We start from the raw sequence: 17,846 nt of genomic DNA on the forward strand, positions 1-17,846 counted from the left end.
CCATGGGATATGTTTTCATCTTTTAGAGTAATTTTTATAAAAATTTGGAGTTTAGCTAATATTTTAGCAACATGCTAACGTTTTTGGCTAATTTGTTATCTACTGAGTTTTTTGTTATGCTAATTTGGAGTTTAGCTTCTAAGTTACCAATATGCTAACGTTTTTGGCAAATTTGTTATCTACTGAGGTTTTTGTTATGCTAATTTGGAGTTTAGCTTCTAATTTAGCAATATGCTAACGTTTTTGGCTAATTTGTTATCTACTGAGGTTTTTGTTATGCTAGTTTGGAGTTTAACTTCTATTTTAGCAACATGCTAACGTTTTGGCTAATTTGTTATCTACTGAGGTTTTTGTTATGTTAATTTGGAGTTTAACTTCTAATTTAGCAATATGCTAACGCTTTTTTGGCTAATTTGTTATCTACTGAGGTTTTTTTCATGGAGTTTAGCTTCTAATTTAGCAATATGCTGACGTTTTTGGCTAATTTGTTATCTACTGAGGATTTTGTTATGCTAATTTGGAGTTTAGCTTCTATTTTAGCAACATGCTAATGTTTTTGGCTAATTTGTTATCTACTGAGGTTTTTGTTATGCTAATTTTGGAGTTTAGCTTCTATTTTAGCAACATGCTAACGTTTTTGGCTAGTTTAGTTTACTGAGAAATTTGTGTCTATTTTGGAGTTTAGCTAGTATTTAAGCAACGAGCTAGCTTTTTTGGCTAATTTGGCATCTACTAAGGTTTTTTGGGGGCTAATTTGGAGCTTAGCTCATATTTAAGTAACACATTAAATATTTTTTTCAAACTGGCATGTATTGGGGATTTTTAAGCAATTTTACTACATTTCATTTCATTGTTCTTTAACATTTCCAGTCTGTTGGCAAATTCAACATTTTGCAAATTGCTTTTACATTTTCAGCAAATCTTTTCAGCATTTAAAGTAAAATGTGTCACCGTTTTCAGCAAAAAGTTTCAGCATCTTCAGCGACTGCTTTCAGGAAAAAGCATTCACAATAGCATTATCAGGTAATGCAACTTTTCTAGTTTCCTTTGGTATGCTTTCTGGACAAATTGATGCTAGTTTAAATCTAGTATATAGATTGAGATCCAAACCATCAGCTCTTAAGTCTGTGCTTTAGGTATTACTACGTTATATTTTACAGTTACAGATGTGGTTAGACATATCTACCCAAAAACCTTAGTCAGTTCCTCCTGGGTGTCCACAAAAAGCCCCAACAAACCTATTTCACCACCAACATCAAAGCCTCATCTCCAGAAAGTGATTCTGAAGCTTTGTCGGCATAAACCAGGATAATCTGGCGCTCGTACCTAGCTTGAGGAGCCAGCCCTCTCTATCGGGGTTGAAGAACGTGTGCGTCAGATCGTTCCCGTCGTCCTCCGGGATCTTGAAGGGCTCGTTTTTGATGCTGTCATAGAGGTTCTGCAGACAGGAGGGGAGGAAAAGTATTAATCAAACTGGGAAACAGGGGGGAGGACAGGCCTCATTCCTGCTGTCCTCCTCTCCCCCCAAACTCATTACAGGCAAATCCTCACCCTGAGAAGCTCCTCTGGCAGATCCCCCCCCTCGTTGATGCCCCTGTTCATGGAGATGAAGCGCTCGACGGGGGGCTTGTCTCTGACGTTGGGGTTGTGCAGGCTGGTGTTCAGCATGATGATGGCGAACGACAGAACATAGCAGGTATCTGGGGAATCCGATCAGTTAATGTCATGAGGGAAACATTCACAGCAGGTCTCCAAATGTTTATAGACGATTAAACAGAGGAAACACTAATCCAAATACACGATAAAAGGTCACAAAACTGGATTATTATCTCTTTAAGACTTTTATTCTGTAGCAGATGAAGAGTAATATATAACTGGACATCATCAGCATACAGTCACAGTTTGATTCCGTCTGATTCTTTGCTTTTGGAATAAATACATTTTTAAATTATTCAATAAAGACTAACTAGATGACTTGATAGTCAGTAGTCCCAACCTTGACAATCATTGAGTATCAAGGAATACACCTTGCTTTCCTCCTGATTGGTGAACGGATTCTAGTTTTGAGATTTCACACTTTTAAATCGGAGTAAAAATATTTTTTAATTATTTTAGTGCCGTAATCTACAGCATATTGTACGTTTTCTTAATAAATCCTGATTTTTCTTGACATTTTTTCTCAGAAATCCATCAGACGTAGAATAAATCAAAAGTATGGCAGTTGTCATCCCTAAATATCCTCCAAATTCCAACGGAAAATTATGTATCAGGAAGACATAATCTGTATATATGTATGTTGTGGGGGATGTTTACGGTCCCTCAGCTGCGTATAAATTCCCAGACTGACACGGGTTAGTGGCAGACCGAAAATGAATCATTCATTCCCGTCTGTCTGCTCGCTTGCTCATGTAGGCGCACTTTAGTTCTGTGCTGCCTATTGTCTGGATGCTCTTCTCTCACAAAAACAGAGGGGCTTTGTTCACTCTACTGTACTGTGGGGGGAGAGGTGCTGGAGCAAGAGGAATGTCAGTGTAGTCACGAAAAAAAGAGGGAGCTTTCTCAGGATAGCAGCACCTCAATGACTGATGACTTCTGAATTATGTTCATGTGTATGTTTGACAATATGCAGATGATACCAGATTTAGACTTTCTGTTCGTTTACCCTGTTTGATTAAATGAATATTTGCAGCAAAAACACATTTAAAGGCTGAATAATTTCTGAGGCAATAAAATTTTATATTTCATGTTTAAAGTCACACTCCGATTATCTTTTGATCTATTTTCTTTTAGAAAAGAGTATTAGGGTAACCAAAAAAAAAGAGAGATTAGAAGTAGAAAATTTACCACTTTTAATCTAGTAAATTTACAAGGTTTTCTTGCAAATGTATGACTTTCATCCTTGTAAATTTACCAGTTTTTTTTCTCGTAAATATACAAGTTTAAGTCTCATAAATTTACAATTTTCAATCTCATAAAATTAAATTTTTTGTTCTCGCATATTTAGGACTAAATCTCGTACATTTACGAGTACATAAAATGTACAAATTTATATTTAGTAAAATTCCGAGTCTTTCTCTCGTAAATTTACCTGATTTTTTTTTTCTCATAAATTCACGACTTTAAAATTTAATGCATTTATGACTTTTATCTCGTAAATTTACACATTTTTCCTCAAAAATTTATTACTTTAGATATTGTAAATCCATCCTTGTAAATTTCCTAGTTTTGTTTTCATAAATGTACGACTTTAAATCTCATAAATTTACAACTTTTAATCTCATAAAATTACAAATTCTTTTCTTGCAAATTTACAATTTTATATTTAGTACATGTTTATTTTTTTCTAGTATATTTATGACTTTAATACTTGTAAATTTACCAGTTTTTTTTCTTGTAAATGTACAAGTTTAAGTCTCATAAATTTACAATTTTCAATCTCATAAAATTAAATTTTTTATTCTCACTTTGAATCTCGTACATTTACGAGTTAATTTCTCATAAAATTTACAAATTTTAGTAAAATTCCGAGGCTTTCTCTCGTAAATTTACCTGATTTTTTTTTTCTTATAAATTCACAAATTTAAATTTAATACATTTATGACTTTTATCTCGTAAATGTAAAAATTTTTTCTCAAAAATTTATTACTTTAGACATTGTAAATCCATCCTTGTAAATTTACTAGTTTTTTTCTCATAAATGTACGACTTTAAATCTCATAAATGTACAACTTTTAATCTCATAAAATTACAAATCTCTTTCTTGAAAAATTTACAATTTTATATTTAGTACATTTTAAAGTTTTTTCTAGTAAATTTATGACTTTAAACCTAGTTAATTTCAGAGTTTCTCTCTGGTAAATTTTCTATTTTTTGGGTAAATTTACAACTTTAAATTTCATACATTTAAATTTACAAGTCCTAGGACTTGTAAACGTGTAAATTGTGTCAATATGCTATATATTACTGATTATTCTTTGTATATTGTATCTTACTGCTTAGCTCTTTTGATAATGTAAGGATCGTCTTAGCTCTTTATAATATATATTTTATTTTTATCCCCTCTCTCCTATTTCTGACTGTACCTGTGCTGTTGCATATTTCCCCACTGTGGGACTAATAAAGGTTTTCTTAATCTTTTATTGGAACTGGTCTTTAAATCCTAATGATTTACATTTGATTATTTTAGTGTTTTAAACTAAGATTTATCTGGGCTTAATCGTTCCTTTTGCACACCAACACACACCTGCAGCTCCACCAGTAGAAAACGTCCCCTCCGTTCCTCACTGACGGATGGTTTCAGGCTTTGACCGTGTTCCACTCAGCCAGGTTAACTGAATAATAGATGGCTCTTGTTTGTTGCCTGTTGTTGACTGTAAAATGCCAACTGGAATCAGTGATTAATCTGGTTAATCCACAGGGGAGCTCTAACGGCTTCGTGATTAAAAGGTATTTAAAATAAAAAAAAAGAGGCCATCGCTCACATCCTATTAGACCCTCCAGCACTTTTTCTGCTGACACATTCAAAGTGATATACTAAAGAAACATTATGATTTAGTTAAAGTATAAGAATTAATTTTTTTAGCCTTTAAGCTATGAAATTTTGCTAAAAAAAGTTAAATTCTACTGTTTTTGCCCAAATACCAAACAAAGGAGGTAAAGTGGAGCTCTTCTGACAGCCTGATAGGGCGCATCTGATAAAATAAAGTTAGTGAAGCGCCTGTTTCTGCAACAGTGCCCTCCGGCGAGCCTGACCTGTGGACTGAAAGACTCCGGGGTTGCACTGGCAGTAGCGCGAGGCGAACGCTTCCATCATCCGGTCAATCTTTTGAGCTTCGCCCGGCAAGCGGAAACTCCAAAGGAACTGCCTGCAAATAGAAGAAGAAGCAAGTGAGAACAGCGAGGATTAAATGAAAATGCGAGTGAAACCTTTAGTTTAGACCTTAGAGCCTGCACCAGGTTGAGATCTGCGAACTCGTGGAGCTCCACGAAAGCCTGAAGAACCTTGATGTTGAAGTCGTCCCTGAGGAGAAAAAAATGTTTTTACACTGAGAAGATCCACCCTGGAGATGTAATGAAATCAGGTGGGATGGAAGTCATATTTAAGCTTCTTTTCTTTGCATTCCTGTCATATTTGCGAGCCGTCGAGAGGCTCTGCAGGTCTGGAATCAATTGCAGAGGCGATCCCCACACACACCTTTGTTCTGGACGTTTGTTTGGAGGCTTCCCACAGGAAAAGTCAACAGCCGCTCTCAGACTGCGGTCTCCATGTTTCATATTTTTCTATAAACCGCGACCTTGACTCTCCATCGTACACTCAAATCAATCAAATCTCTTCAAGTTTGACAGAAGTGGCTTTCGAGGAACGAGCAACAAATCTTTGATTTCAGTCGTTTGGATGAAAACGTTGGGGTTTTGTGCATTGAAATCTATACTGCAGTCTCAACATGTAGTAAATAAAAGGTATACAAATGTAATTCCTGGAACTTTTCACACAAAACATGGTTTGTGGGCGACAGTCGGATGTAAATTTACATTAAATGTCCTTATGTCAGTCAAGAACATTGAATATCTTCTCCTTAATATGTATAACAAATAAACAAAGCCCCCAAACTAAGACTACCAAGGTCCAAACTAAAATAACAAAACCCAGCAATGGAAGACTGCTGAGGACAAAGAGGGGAAAAAAACATAAATAAATAAAATAGCATTTTCTTAAATAAGGATTCCTTAATAATGTATTAAATTTAGATGACTTAAATGTATAAATTGATGGCTGAGGTGCTCATAGATGATAAACTTTGTAGGATTTTACTTCCCCGTCTTGTTTGCTTATTACGTTACTCTTTACTCCAACCAATCCAAATTTCTTAAAGGATAAAGTAAGACTATACGGCTCCTTTTAGGTTTTGATCAGTAGAAATTGAGCCCAAATGACTCTTTTTCTGTTAAAGGTTGCTGACCCCTGTTCCATCATCTCCCCACTGAGTCCGTCTCTTCACAGCTTCAGTGATTGGTTTCTTCTCCGTGCATAAGCTTAATTAGTGGTGATTACTGAGCGTAAACTCTGAGCTCGTGATTAGAGAGATTTCCAGTGGGTAGGTGGCCTCTTTGATGATTTCCCATGAATAAAATCCACTGGGAATGCTGGAACCCCCCCACACCACACATCTCCTCCAGTCTAAACCAGCATGTTTCTCTAAACTCGTTTTTGCCTGATTACTTTCTACTGATGCACAAACACAACCTTTACTTATGTAACTGCGGTTGTTTGAGCCACTAAAAGAAAAAAAAAAGATATTTCAGGTTGTTTTGATGGTTAAAAACCAATAAACGTGATCCTAACTGATGATGTTTACAACCTGGAAGTTTTTAGCCAAAAATACCATAACATTACTTGGACATAAATTCTGCAGAGCGGCAGGAGTTCATTAGAAATTTGCTCTGACTTGCGGGTGGGACTGTTGGGACAGAGACACCCTTGACCAGAAGTTTGCAGTTTCCGTGGTGACTCCTCTTGTGTTTCCCCAATTTGGCTAAAGTAAGCACTTAGTGGGCTGGCTCGCCATGTGATCCAGACGCCCAGTGGACAGTGTGGTAAGCTCTGCTACCCAGGGACCAGCATAGCTAGCGAGCTCCACTACCCAGGCTGTAGCACAGCTAGCCAGCTCCACTACAAAAGGACTGGAAGAGAAAGCAACTTCTGCTACCCAGCAACCAGCAGAGCTGAAGAGCTCTGCTACCTAGAGACTGGAAAAGCTAGCGAGATCCACTACCCAGGGACCGGCAGAGCCAGCGAATTCCGCTACCTAGGGAGTGGCAGAGCTATCCAGCTCCGCTACAAAAGGACCAGAAGAGATAGCAAATTTCGCTACCTAGTGACTGAAGGATGTAGCGAGTTGCACTATCCAAGGACAGGCAGAGCAAGCGAATTCCGATACCCAGGGACCAGCATAGCTAGCCAGCTCCGCCTCCCAGGGACTGGCAGATCAAGTAAAGTTCAGATACCCAGGGACTGAAAAAACTAGTGAGTTCCACTACCAATGGACCAGCAGATCTAGCAAATTCCGCTAACCAAGGGACCAGCAGGTCTAGCAAATTCTGCTACCAAGGGACCAGCAGGTCTAGCAAATTCTGCAACCAAGGGACCAGCAGATCTAGCAAATTCCGCTACCAAGGGACTAGCGGGTCTAGCAAATTCTGCTACCAAGGGACTAGCGGGTCTAGCAAATTCTGCTACCAAGGGACCAGCAGATCTAGCAAATTCCGCTACCAAGGGACTAGCGGGTCTAGCAAATTCCGCTACCAAGGGACCAGCAGGTCTAGCAAATTCTGCTACCAAGGGACCAGCAGATCTAGCAAATTCCGCTACCAAGGGACCAGCAGATCTAGCAAATTCCGCTACCAAGGAACCAGCAGGTCTAGCAAATTCCGCTACCAAGGGACCAGCAGGTCTAGCAAATTCCGCTACCAAGGGACCGGCATAGCTAACGAGCTCCACTATCCAGGGACCAGCAGATCTAGCAAATTACGCTACCCAGGGACTGGCAGATCTAGCGAATTCCGTTACCCAGGGACCAGCAGATCTAGCAAATTCCGCTACCAAGGAACCAGCAGGTCTAGCAAATTCCGCTACCAAGGGACCAGCAGATCTAGCCAATTCAACTACCAAGGGACCAGCAGATTTAGCAAATTCTGCTACCAAGGGACTGAAAAAACTAGCGAGCTCTGCTACCAAGGGACCGGCATAGCTAGCGAACTCCACAATCCAGGGTTCAGCAGAGCTAGCAGAGTCTCTGCCCATGGCCGCCGGTCCCTGGACAGTGGAGCCAGTGTGGGCAAACACAAGTGCGGCTACACAGAAACTCCAGGCAAACCCATTCGGCCCCACATTTTCTGCCCTTAATTTGATAGTTCAAAGACATTTCAATAGGAGCGGAAGCTGCTTTAAACTACCGGATTTTTGTCTTTCAAGTCTCATAAACATCTGTAGCTTTTATTATTAAAGATTTTTAGTGGTGACTATCGATCAATCCCAGACTGGATCTTGCCTTTATCATTTACTCTTCTGATCTACAGAAAGTTTCTGCTAATCAAGAAAGATTTAATTGAGTGTTTTATGCTTTTGTTTGAGTGTTATTGTTACTTATTGACGCCAGGAATTTGAGAATCCATCTTTTCCCGTTTTAATCCCAAAAACAAGTGTTAATCTCATGTACGGAGGGTCGTTTCTCCCATCATGACAGACGCCTCACCGCTCTCCTAAATAGTCTCCAATGACGGTTTTGTTGAGCCCCTCGCCTTTGTAGAGGAACTGGGCGATGTCTTCTGGAGTGTTCTGGAGAAGGTCGTTTTCCAGCATGAACTGGATTCCCTGAGGAGAAGAAAAACAGCGAGAAATGATTGGAAATGACAGATTTCACAGCTCAGAGAAGCTCGCTCTTCACATGCGACACAGAAAGTCACTCAGGACGGAGCGGCCGGAGCTTCGGCCGTGGGGACGGCGTTTATTTTTAAAGCACGTACGAACCTTCTTGGGATCCATGTTGAATTTCTTCCTCCCCATGGCGACCTGTTTGTTTCTTTGGGATGTTTTACTGAAACACAAATGTTTAATTTGACCCAAAAAGCAGATTTCAAAAGAATAAATGATCATAAAACTATTATAAATGCATTTTTTGGCTCAAATTTTATCTTTAGAATTTTTTCTACACATGATAAATACAAATGAATGTATAAAATTGAAATATTTTCAATGTAATGAGTTAAATCTTTAGCAGATTAAGATAAATGTTTAGAAATAAGAAGTAAAATACTTTATGAAAAATTAAAAAAAATAACTAATTGTACTTGTTTTCTATAGAAACAAAACCAGCAGAGCAAAAAAAAAGTCAAATCAATCTAACATGCACAACAAAAAAGACATTGTAAGCACTCAGCTTAATGAAACGCAGCGTCTTCACAGAGGAAGCCAACAGTATTTATTCATTAGTGATTATTAGAGACTTTAAATGCCAGAAACTTAATAGGAATACAGATGTTTCTGTGTCCTCAAATCAATAAGGAATTAAAAGAATTATTACAGATTGATCTGAAAAGAGCATCTTGATTTACCTTTCCCCGACACACGTCAGCTGTTCGATTTCCGTCATCACTTCCGCTATCTCAAACTTCAATCTCTGAAACACAGCAGCAGTAAACAGTCAGCTCCTGTATGTGGAAGCAGACGAACGAGTCAGCAACCTGACCGCGCCTGAACCGTCCGAACCAACAAGCTCACGCTTTCTATGGGTGGACTCGGATGCACGGGCGGGACATTTGCATTAGTTACAGCATGCAAATAGCGGCTGCAGCCGATCAGCAGCCGACTCACAGGAGGAGCGCGCAGCATTTTTAGGAGAAAAGAACATGTGTGATAGCATGCAAAAAATAACGGCCAGATAAAGCGATCCTATGGAAGCAATATAGTTCAGGTTTATCCTTGCAGGATGCAGCAGATAAAACATTTATAAGAAATTTCCAACCTAAACTTCAAAGTCAGTTTGGGGAATTACACATTTTTGGTGCAGATTTAATGAAATAAATTTCACAATTTTATTTGAAATATCAATTAAAATTAGAGTTTATGGAATAGAAACTTTTCAACTACGGAGAGAAAATAGACTCAGCCCGATTTGTGCACAACTCTGAAATGTAATTCTTGATTTGGGCGTAACTTTGGATCAGTGCGTAATTCTTGATTTGTGCAAAAATCTTAATTTGTGCGTAATTCTTGATTTGTGTGTAACTTTGGATTTGTGCGCAATCCTAGATTTGTGCGTAATTTTTGATTTGTGCGTAATTCTTGATTTGTGCGTAATTTTTGATTTGTGCGTTATTCTTGATTTATGCAAAAATCTTGATTTGTGCGCAATTCTTGATTTGTGCATTATTCTTGACTTATGCAAAAATCTTGATTTGTGTGTAATTCTTGATTTGTGCATTATTCTTGACTTATGCAAAAATCTTGATTTGTGTGTAATTCTTGATTTGTGCGTTATTCTTGATTTGTGCGTAATTCTTGATTTGTGCGTAACTTTGGATTTGTGCGCTATCCTAGATTTGTGCGTAGTTCTTGATTTTTCCGTAATTCTTGATTTGTGCGTAATTCTTGATTTGTGCAAAAATCTTGATTTGTGCATAATTTTTGATTTGTGCAAAAATCTTGATTTGTGCGTAATTCTTGATTTTTGCGTAATACTTGATTTGTGCGTTATTCTTGATTTGTGCGTAGCTTTGGATTTGTGCGCAATCCTAGATTTGTGCGTAGTTCTTGATTTTTGCATAATTCTTGATTCGTGCGTAATTCTTGATTTGTGCAAAAATCTTGATTTGTGCGTAATTCTTGATTTGTGCGTAACTTTGGATTTGTGCATAATTTCTAAAGATTTGTGGGTATAGCTGGTTTCAGGATTTTGTCATTTGAAATTGTGATAGTGTAAATTGTATTTTGTATTTTTTTAAGATTTTGTCATTTTTGTACTTATGCACAAAATATATTGTATGAGTTACAAATAATGAATCACGCAGACACAAATCAGGTGAGTCTATTTTCTTTCCATACTAAACAGGTAAATGAAGGATAAATCAACCTGGATGATACCTCAGATTCTAAAAAAATACAAATTTTAAACAAAGTTTTGATATTTATTTATGTTAAAAACCTGAAATTGCAAAATGAAAGAACCCAGCTCACATGTTGGCAGGATCCTCCACGCATGAAGAGTAAACTAAAACTTACCTCGATATCATCAAGAAGCTCCCTCTTCCTCCGTCGGATGTTGGACAGCTCATCCCTCTCTTCCAGGGACAAATCCTCGGGAACTGAAACAGGAAGTTCAAAACAATGATCAACTTTCACTGCTTTCCCAAACAGGAATGTTCACACCGAAAATCAGCTTGAAGGTTTCTCAGTGCTGCTGCTGCTTCACTCTGTTCAGCTGCAGCAGCAGCAGCACTTCCAGATCCGTGAATTCACCCTAATTAACTACAGAAAGAGGGGAGAGTCTTAATTATTCCACATGAAAGTGTGTCATCCTTCCTCTCCATTTGGCTCAGGGGCGTGTGCTATTAATAAAACTAATCCAGATTAAGTTTTCTTTCATTAAAAGTGAATTTCACACAGCCTACACCCCCGTTTCCTCAGCAGCTTTGGGCAAAGAAAATGTCACTTTTGGTTTTTATGCTCTTCAGAAACAAAGAAATGCTGCACAGCGGCGCCTCAGAAAGGCAGGAAATCAAATCTTAACATCAGGGTTCACGTGTCTTATTGAGGAAAAATCCTCGTCGGAAGCATTCGGCCTCGAAGGAAGCCGAGTATTGTTGAAAACAAAATGAGCAAAGGTGCTGGTTATGTAATCCTGAAGCAGGGGAAGGGGGTCACCACAAAAAAGGCAAAAGGATTTCCTTTGTAATTAGCAGAGACCACAACAGCTGACAGTAAAAAAAGAGATTTTTTTAATTAGAGCTGCAGCTCCTGGCGACTCCTCCACTCTTGGCTTTAAAAGCAATTAGTGGTTAAAAAGTTCTGTTTCATGTGACTTCACGTCAGATTTTTTTAATTTACCTTTTGGTATGAGGACATTTTTATATCCCAGTCTTTCCTCCTTTCAGCAGCTTTCATGACGTAAAAAAAAAAAAAAAAAAATCAACTAATTGATTTAAATAGAGCTTTATGTTTTATAAGAATCACACTTTTAAGGCAAAACATATTTTTATTTTATTTTTAATTTAAAAAAAACATAATTTTATTCATATATTTTACACATTTAATATTTAAATCAAATGTATTACGGCTAGGCTTAAAAAAATAATAATTTAACCTAATTTCTAAATAGATCAAATCTAAGTTATTTCTTCTTTTTTCAATTATTTTATTTTGAGTAACTATGATTATATCAATAAACGTTTGTTCAGTTTATATGTAAACATTAATATATATGACTAAAAAATCATTAGTTTTTAATTTAATAACAAACGACAATAAACAAAATGTTTGACCTGTTAATCAAATTCCGATATCATCTTATACGTCATTTTATAAGCGTGATCTGATATTTACTTTAATCGAAACATAAAACCCCACAACAATTTTCTTTAAGGGTTTTAAAGTTAATACGGCAAAATTGTTTATTCATTTTGAAGGAATTAAAAGCAACCAAAGAAAAAAAAAAGTAGATAATAAAGAAACATTGCATGGTATGCTAGTCCTAGCTTGGTCAGAGCTACATGTGACAAATTCAATCATTTTTACAAAATGGCGGCTTTTCTGTTGATTTTATCTCCATAGCAACCAGTTTAGTTTTTGGTCGCCTGGTGGTGACAAACAAATCTATGTGATTTTTAGATGAATCGGCAAAAGTACATTTTTGAATTTCCTTAGCAACAGAGGTTTTTTGTTAACCACGCCCACATTCTTAAAATGTTCATATTGTGTGTTATATTGTTTTGTTCAGCTTAAGCCAACGATTCATGTGTAAAATTTTCACAAGATTTCGATAAAAAACGTGCGAGCAGCAAGGGTACGCTACTTTTGTGAGCTAGCCATGCTAACGTCATTCAAAATCTAAGAACGTTAAAACCGACAATTTTTCCAAAGTATCTTCATGATTATGCTCGAGGAGTTAGTAGGAGGTGATAGATCAAAATCCCCAGGAGGAATTTAAGTTTACGGGATTTTATTTTTGAAAATTCAAGATGGCGGCCAATTTTTAAAAAACTTTATTTATAAATAACGTGTACGACAAAATAGTGAAAACTAAGGGGTAAATGGATAAAAAAGATACCAGCGTATTCAGACTTTAGTGTAAAGTTCACATGAAAAAAAAGTTAAAATGAGCTACAGAGTATATAAAAAAACTAAGAACAGTTTAAGATGGCGGCTCTACTCGAGGACAGTTTCTTCCGTGTTGACGCCATTATTTATAAATGTGGGAGGGGTCATTCACAATGCCTAGAATTCATTTTCCCCGGGTACTAGGTCTCTTTAAATTTTTGGTGAGTTTTTGAGTTTGTGATGGGGCAAAATCTTTGTTCAAAAATTCAAAACTTTATTTATAAAAAAGGCCTTTTCATACATTGCATAGCTTGATGTGTTTTATAATTAAAAGCAAAAGCAGAAAATAAGATGAAATAAAAACCCGCCCCCATATCTTCTGCTATACATCCCCCATACACAATGAAGCCTATCCAAACAAGCGCCTCAACTGATGGAGAAGCGGCGCCGTGGTTACAACAACCTTAATGCACAACAAACCAAATGAGAAGGAACAGGAAGTGGCTCCACTAAGACCCCCACCACCACTGAGACGAACATCACTGTGGTCCTTCAACGCCGGTCTCCACTTTAAAGCCTCTCAAACCACTCGCTTGATTACAGAGGAGGAGGGGGCGCCAATAAATTCCGCCGTTCAAATGGATTTTTCGTTTCCCACTAACTACTTCATTAACTTCCTCCATCTATGAGGATTCAGTTGATGGTTTTCAGCAGACTCACCGATAACTGAAGCCGGTTATGGGGGCGGAGTCACAGACCCGACGGCGGTCTGACAGCTGCAGGCGCCCACCAGACGAAGCTCTGCCATGTTATCTGATCAGTTACTGGTTATTCCATCTCAAAGCAGTCCTGAACAATGAGCTATTTAGGCTAGAGTCGCTACGCTAGCTTGTTTTGTACGCAAAGTTGGACGCCATGTTGGATAGGTCGAGATGCCCGTTAACTGCTGTGCTGCAATTGCACAAACAGAGCTCGAAAAAACAAGGACAACAACACACTTTGGATATCCAAAGGAAGTTTTAAAATTATTATGGGATGGCCACAGGATCTATGACTTGGCGGCCATTTTGGGGCAAATTGTGAAATTTTTCGATTTTCACTTTTTTTGCACAATATTGGGAATGAAAACTTTTGTTCGAGTGCTTGCCACAATATTTCACACACAGCTTGAGTTTACGACTAAAACCGAAGTTTCATTGACCTTTGATCTCGGGAAAAGGCCGCCATTGTGAATTAAATAAATGTAAAAATCACCTTTAGTACCAGCTACAAACTTAAACCCATCCTAGGGATTTCATTCTATCACCTACAAACTCCTTGAAAATCTTTGGGAAGCAACTTGGGAAAAAAATGTTAAAATTAGAAGTCAAAGATTTCTAATGGCGTTAGCGTAGCGAGCTCCCAAAAATGGCGTTTCTCTGCTGCTCCCACATTTTTTACAAGAATATTGTAAAAATTACATATTTGAATCGTTGGCTCAAGCTGAACAAAATGATATGACATGCAATATGAACATATTAGAAATGTGGGTGTGGTTAACAAAAAATGTCCGTTGTCAAGGAAACTCAAACATTTACTTTTGTTGATTCTTCTAAAAATTACATCAACATGTTCGTCGTCCTCAGCCGAACAAAAAATAAAATGGTTGCTATGGAGATAAAACCAAAGGAAAAAAAATATTATTGGTTTTTGAGCTATTATGGGATGGCCAAAGGACCTACTGCTTCAAGGCCATGTTATAAATTTGGAAATTTTCATATTATTGCGCCGTATGTGAAAAGGAAACTTGTCTGATGAATCTTCGTAAATTTTTACACAAGTATTGTTGTTGACCTTTGACCTGGGTAGGAGGCCGCCATCTTGAATTGAAAAAAAATTACCTTTAGCGTCAGCTCCTTCATGGGATTTCAATCTATCACCTCCTAACTCCTTTTTAGGAATATGGGAGTGGTTAGTCAAAGTGTAGACGGTACCTGTTCCAAGCTTATCTTTTATCTTTTAATTGTATTTTATCAAATTATTTATTTATTTTTATTTTTTAGCAAGTTTTTAGTGTGACTTTTACTGTGTTATTTGTTGTCTGTTTTATGCTCTTAATGGAATTGCCCTTGAGGGACTAATAAAGTTGTTCTATCTATCTATCTTAACAAAAAAAACTCAGTTACCAAGGAAATAAAAAAAAATACTTTTGCAGATTCTTTTAAAGATCACATACATTTGTTCGTCAGCTCCAGATGAGCAAAAAATTAAATGGTTGCTATGGAGATAATCCAAAAGAAAAGCCGCCATTTTGAAAAAGGTGGTTTTTTTGGTGCTCCGCCCTCATTGGCTGATGCATCCTGCCTCCCACACAATGATGTGGTTTCAATTTTGTTTGAAAATGTTCAGTTTTTCTCAATTTAATGATCTTTGAGGACAACTAAAAGAAAAAACAAACTTGTTTGTCCTCTAAAACCCTCTTTGGAGTCACTTTGATTTGGATCTCGCCCACAGATCCAAACCAAAGTGACTCATGTGAGTGAGAGGCAAAAGATCCGGATTTACAAAACTGAAGCATTAACCCACACTAACGTATTTACGAGTGGAGGAGCTTTGATAAAAATGACCCTTTCCCTACTTGGACCGCATCACGTTAGAAGAAAACCTCTAATCTGAGGCCTGCTGTTCATCATAATCCCTCCTACAGTGGACAAAGACGCGGGTTAGAGTCCAGGTCACACAGAAACACTGACATGTGGAGCGACTCGCACGTGCCCATCTGGCTCTAATCCCACGCCCTGTCCCATGCACTTTAGGCTGGAAGTGTGACGGACGTCTGTTCAAACCAACGTCAGCCTGCTTTCCCTTTGGGGGAAATTATGCAGAGGTGGAAAATCCAGATTACTAATCTGCAACCTGAATTAAGTTTTTACAGAAAGTCACAGATAAATATGATATTAATACTTTAAATTTAAATGATTTATGAACATATTATGTTTATTCTGACTTCAGTAAAGACACTAAAATAACTATAATGCAGTTTTGACGTCTTAATCTTCTAAAAAAAACCATTTTTTTTAATTCTATGTTATTCTATGTTAGTAATTTAATTCAATTTATTATTAAGATCCATTCAATTAGATTCAAATGAATATATTTGGTTTGATTTTAATTTATTTTAATCCTTTTGACTCAATTTAATTGCAAAAGAATCTTAAAAAATAACTTTGGTTTGATCCATTTCAATTCAATGTTTTTTAAATCAAATTGATTCAGTGCAATAGATTATATGTCGATCTATTTTTGTTTGATTTAGTCCAATTCCACTTTTTTGTATTTTTTTATATTGAGTTTGATTTCCTTCAATTATTTTGATTTAAATCAATCTGGTTTAAATTTATCAATTTGATTCATTTCAACCGAATTAAACTCACTTTAAATTATGTTTGATTCAATCAAATTAAATGTATTTTTACAACTTTTTTAATGACTTTGTTCACGTTTAAATTACTTCAATAATATGGAATTCAGTGTAATTTAATTCAATTGGAATTAATTCAGTTTAATTCAGACAAATTCTATTCATTTTCAACATTTTTAAAAATTGAGTTTATTTATTGATTTAACTTTGTTGATTTATTTTAACAAAATTAACAAAAGTGGACTAAATTCAGTGTAATTTAGCCCAATTCTATTCATTTTTACAAATTTTTTAATTAAAAATATCGGTTTGATTTTGTTTGATTTCCCTCAATAATTTTGATTTGACTCAATTAGTTTGATTCATTTCAATTAAAGGTAAATTTGATTAAATTATTTTGAATTTAGTATAATTCAATCAATATTTATACTTTTTAAATTGAGTGTATTTATCAATATAACTAAGCTTTATTCTTTTTAATTCAATTGAATTAACTCAATTTAATTTAGCCCAATTCTATTTGCTTTTACCCTTTTTAAATTGAGTTTATTTTAATTTGATTTCGCTCAATAATTTTGATTTGACTCAGTTAGTTTGCTTTATTTCAACTAAATTGAATTAATTCTGTTTAATTTAGCCCAATTTTACTTTTCCATTTCAAGTGAGTTTGTTTAAGTTTATTTTATTTAATCCAAATTTAAACTGACAACAGAGAAGGAAAACTGTTTTTACATAAATAAATACGTTAATATATGTTTCATGTCATTAGAATAATAGTGAATCTATTTACATTTCAATCTAAGACAGACAGTAGGAATCAATTATTCTAAATTCCCTTTGATTGTCACATTTGATTAACATTTTTTTTTATTTTTTACAATAACTGACTACATATTTTTGTAAGTATATAAGGTAAAAGCATGGTGTCAGACTGAGTTACCTGACTGACAGTCGTTTGCGTGACCAGAGGGATTTGGAGCCAACATCTGTTTTTGAGGGTTAATCTGCAGTTTGGGGGTTTTTCTTAAGGAGGATGTTTCCTGATGGGAACACATTTGTTTCATTTTGGAGGATTTAAGAAGAACATGATATTTTTGTGACATCTTTGCTTCACACATCCGTTTAACATGATGTTTGATTGGCCTTTAAAACTGTTTTTTACTCAATCTGATTGAGAATCAATGGGAAAGATGGGAAAAGTCTCTATAATTGTTGCACTTTTGACTTTTTTGCATCTTTACAATTTGGAAAATTTGTTGAGTTTACATTACATTTTATGTAAATTGTCCCAGATGTACATTTTTTGAGGGATTAAACTTAATCTGAGCAGCATATTTTTTTATTAAATGATCATTTCCTGGTCTGTTTCCTGTGTCATAAACTGGCAGGAAGTAAAGAAAATCTTTATTTTATTTTACAAGTCTGCAAACCTTTATTATTTTGTTGTATTTTTACAAAAAAAACGAAAAAATCTCCAGATATGAAAAATATATGCAGGCAGAGTGACTCAATCTGGTCGTTTTTTTAAATTATAGACCAGATTGAAAACAATTATAAAATAATATTATAAGTAGTATAGTAGTAAATTAGTAGTAAATTAGTTTAAAAACATGACATCAATCTGTTTTTCTGCTT

General features: G+C 36.1%; 1 protein-coding gene across 1 annotated transcript in view; it reads right to left on the reverse strand.

Moving 5' to 3' along the window:
• The window catches only part of LOC112153857 (cytohesin-3), a 44,535-nt gene that overhangs the window by 14,311 nt on the left and 12,378 nt on the right, over positions 1 to 17,846 (reverse strand). The window contains exons 2-9 of the mRNA XM_024284299.2: positions 10,778 to 10,860; positions 9,112 to 9,176; positions 8,528 to 8,594; positions 8,253 to 8,371; positions 4,940 to 5,020; positions 4,753 to 4,865; positions 1,552 to 1,700; positions 1,327 to 1,438 (exon numbers count right to left, since the gene is read on the reverse strand). Coding sequence (XP_024140067.1) covers positions 1,327 to 1,438; positions 1,552 to 1,700; positions 4,753 to 4,865; positions 4,940 to 5,020; positions 8,253 to 8,371; positions 8,528 to 8,594; positions 9,112 to 9,176; positions 10,778 to 10,860 — 789 coding nt within the window. The remainder of the gene's footprint in view (positions 1 to 1,326; positions 1,439 to 1,551; positions 1,701 to 4,752; positions 4,866 to 4,939; positions 5,021 to 8,252; positions 8,372 to 8,527; positions 8,595 to 9,111; positions 9,177 to 10,777; positions 10,861 to 17,846) is intronic.

The sequence above is a fragment of the Oryzias melastigma genome, linkage group LG19 (assembly GCF_002922805.2).
Source record: "Oryzias melastigma strain HK-1 linkage group LG19, ASM292280v2, whole genome shotgun sequence".
Classification (NCBI taxonomy): domain Eukaryota; kingdom Metazoa; phylum Chordata; class Actinopteri; order Beloniformes; family Adrianichthyidae; genus Oryzias; species Oryzias melastigma.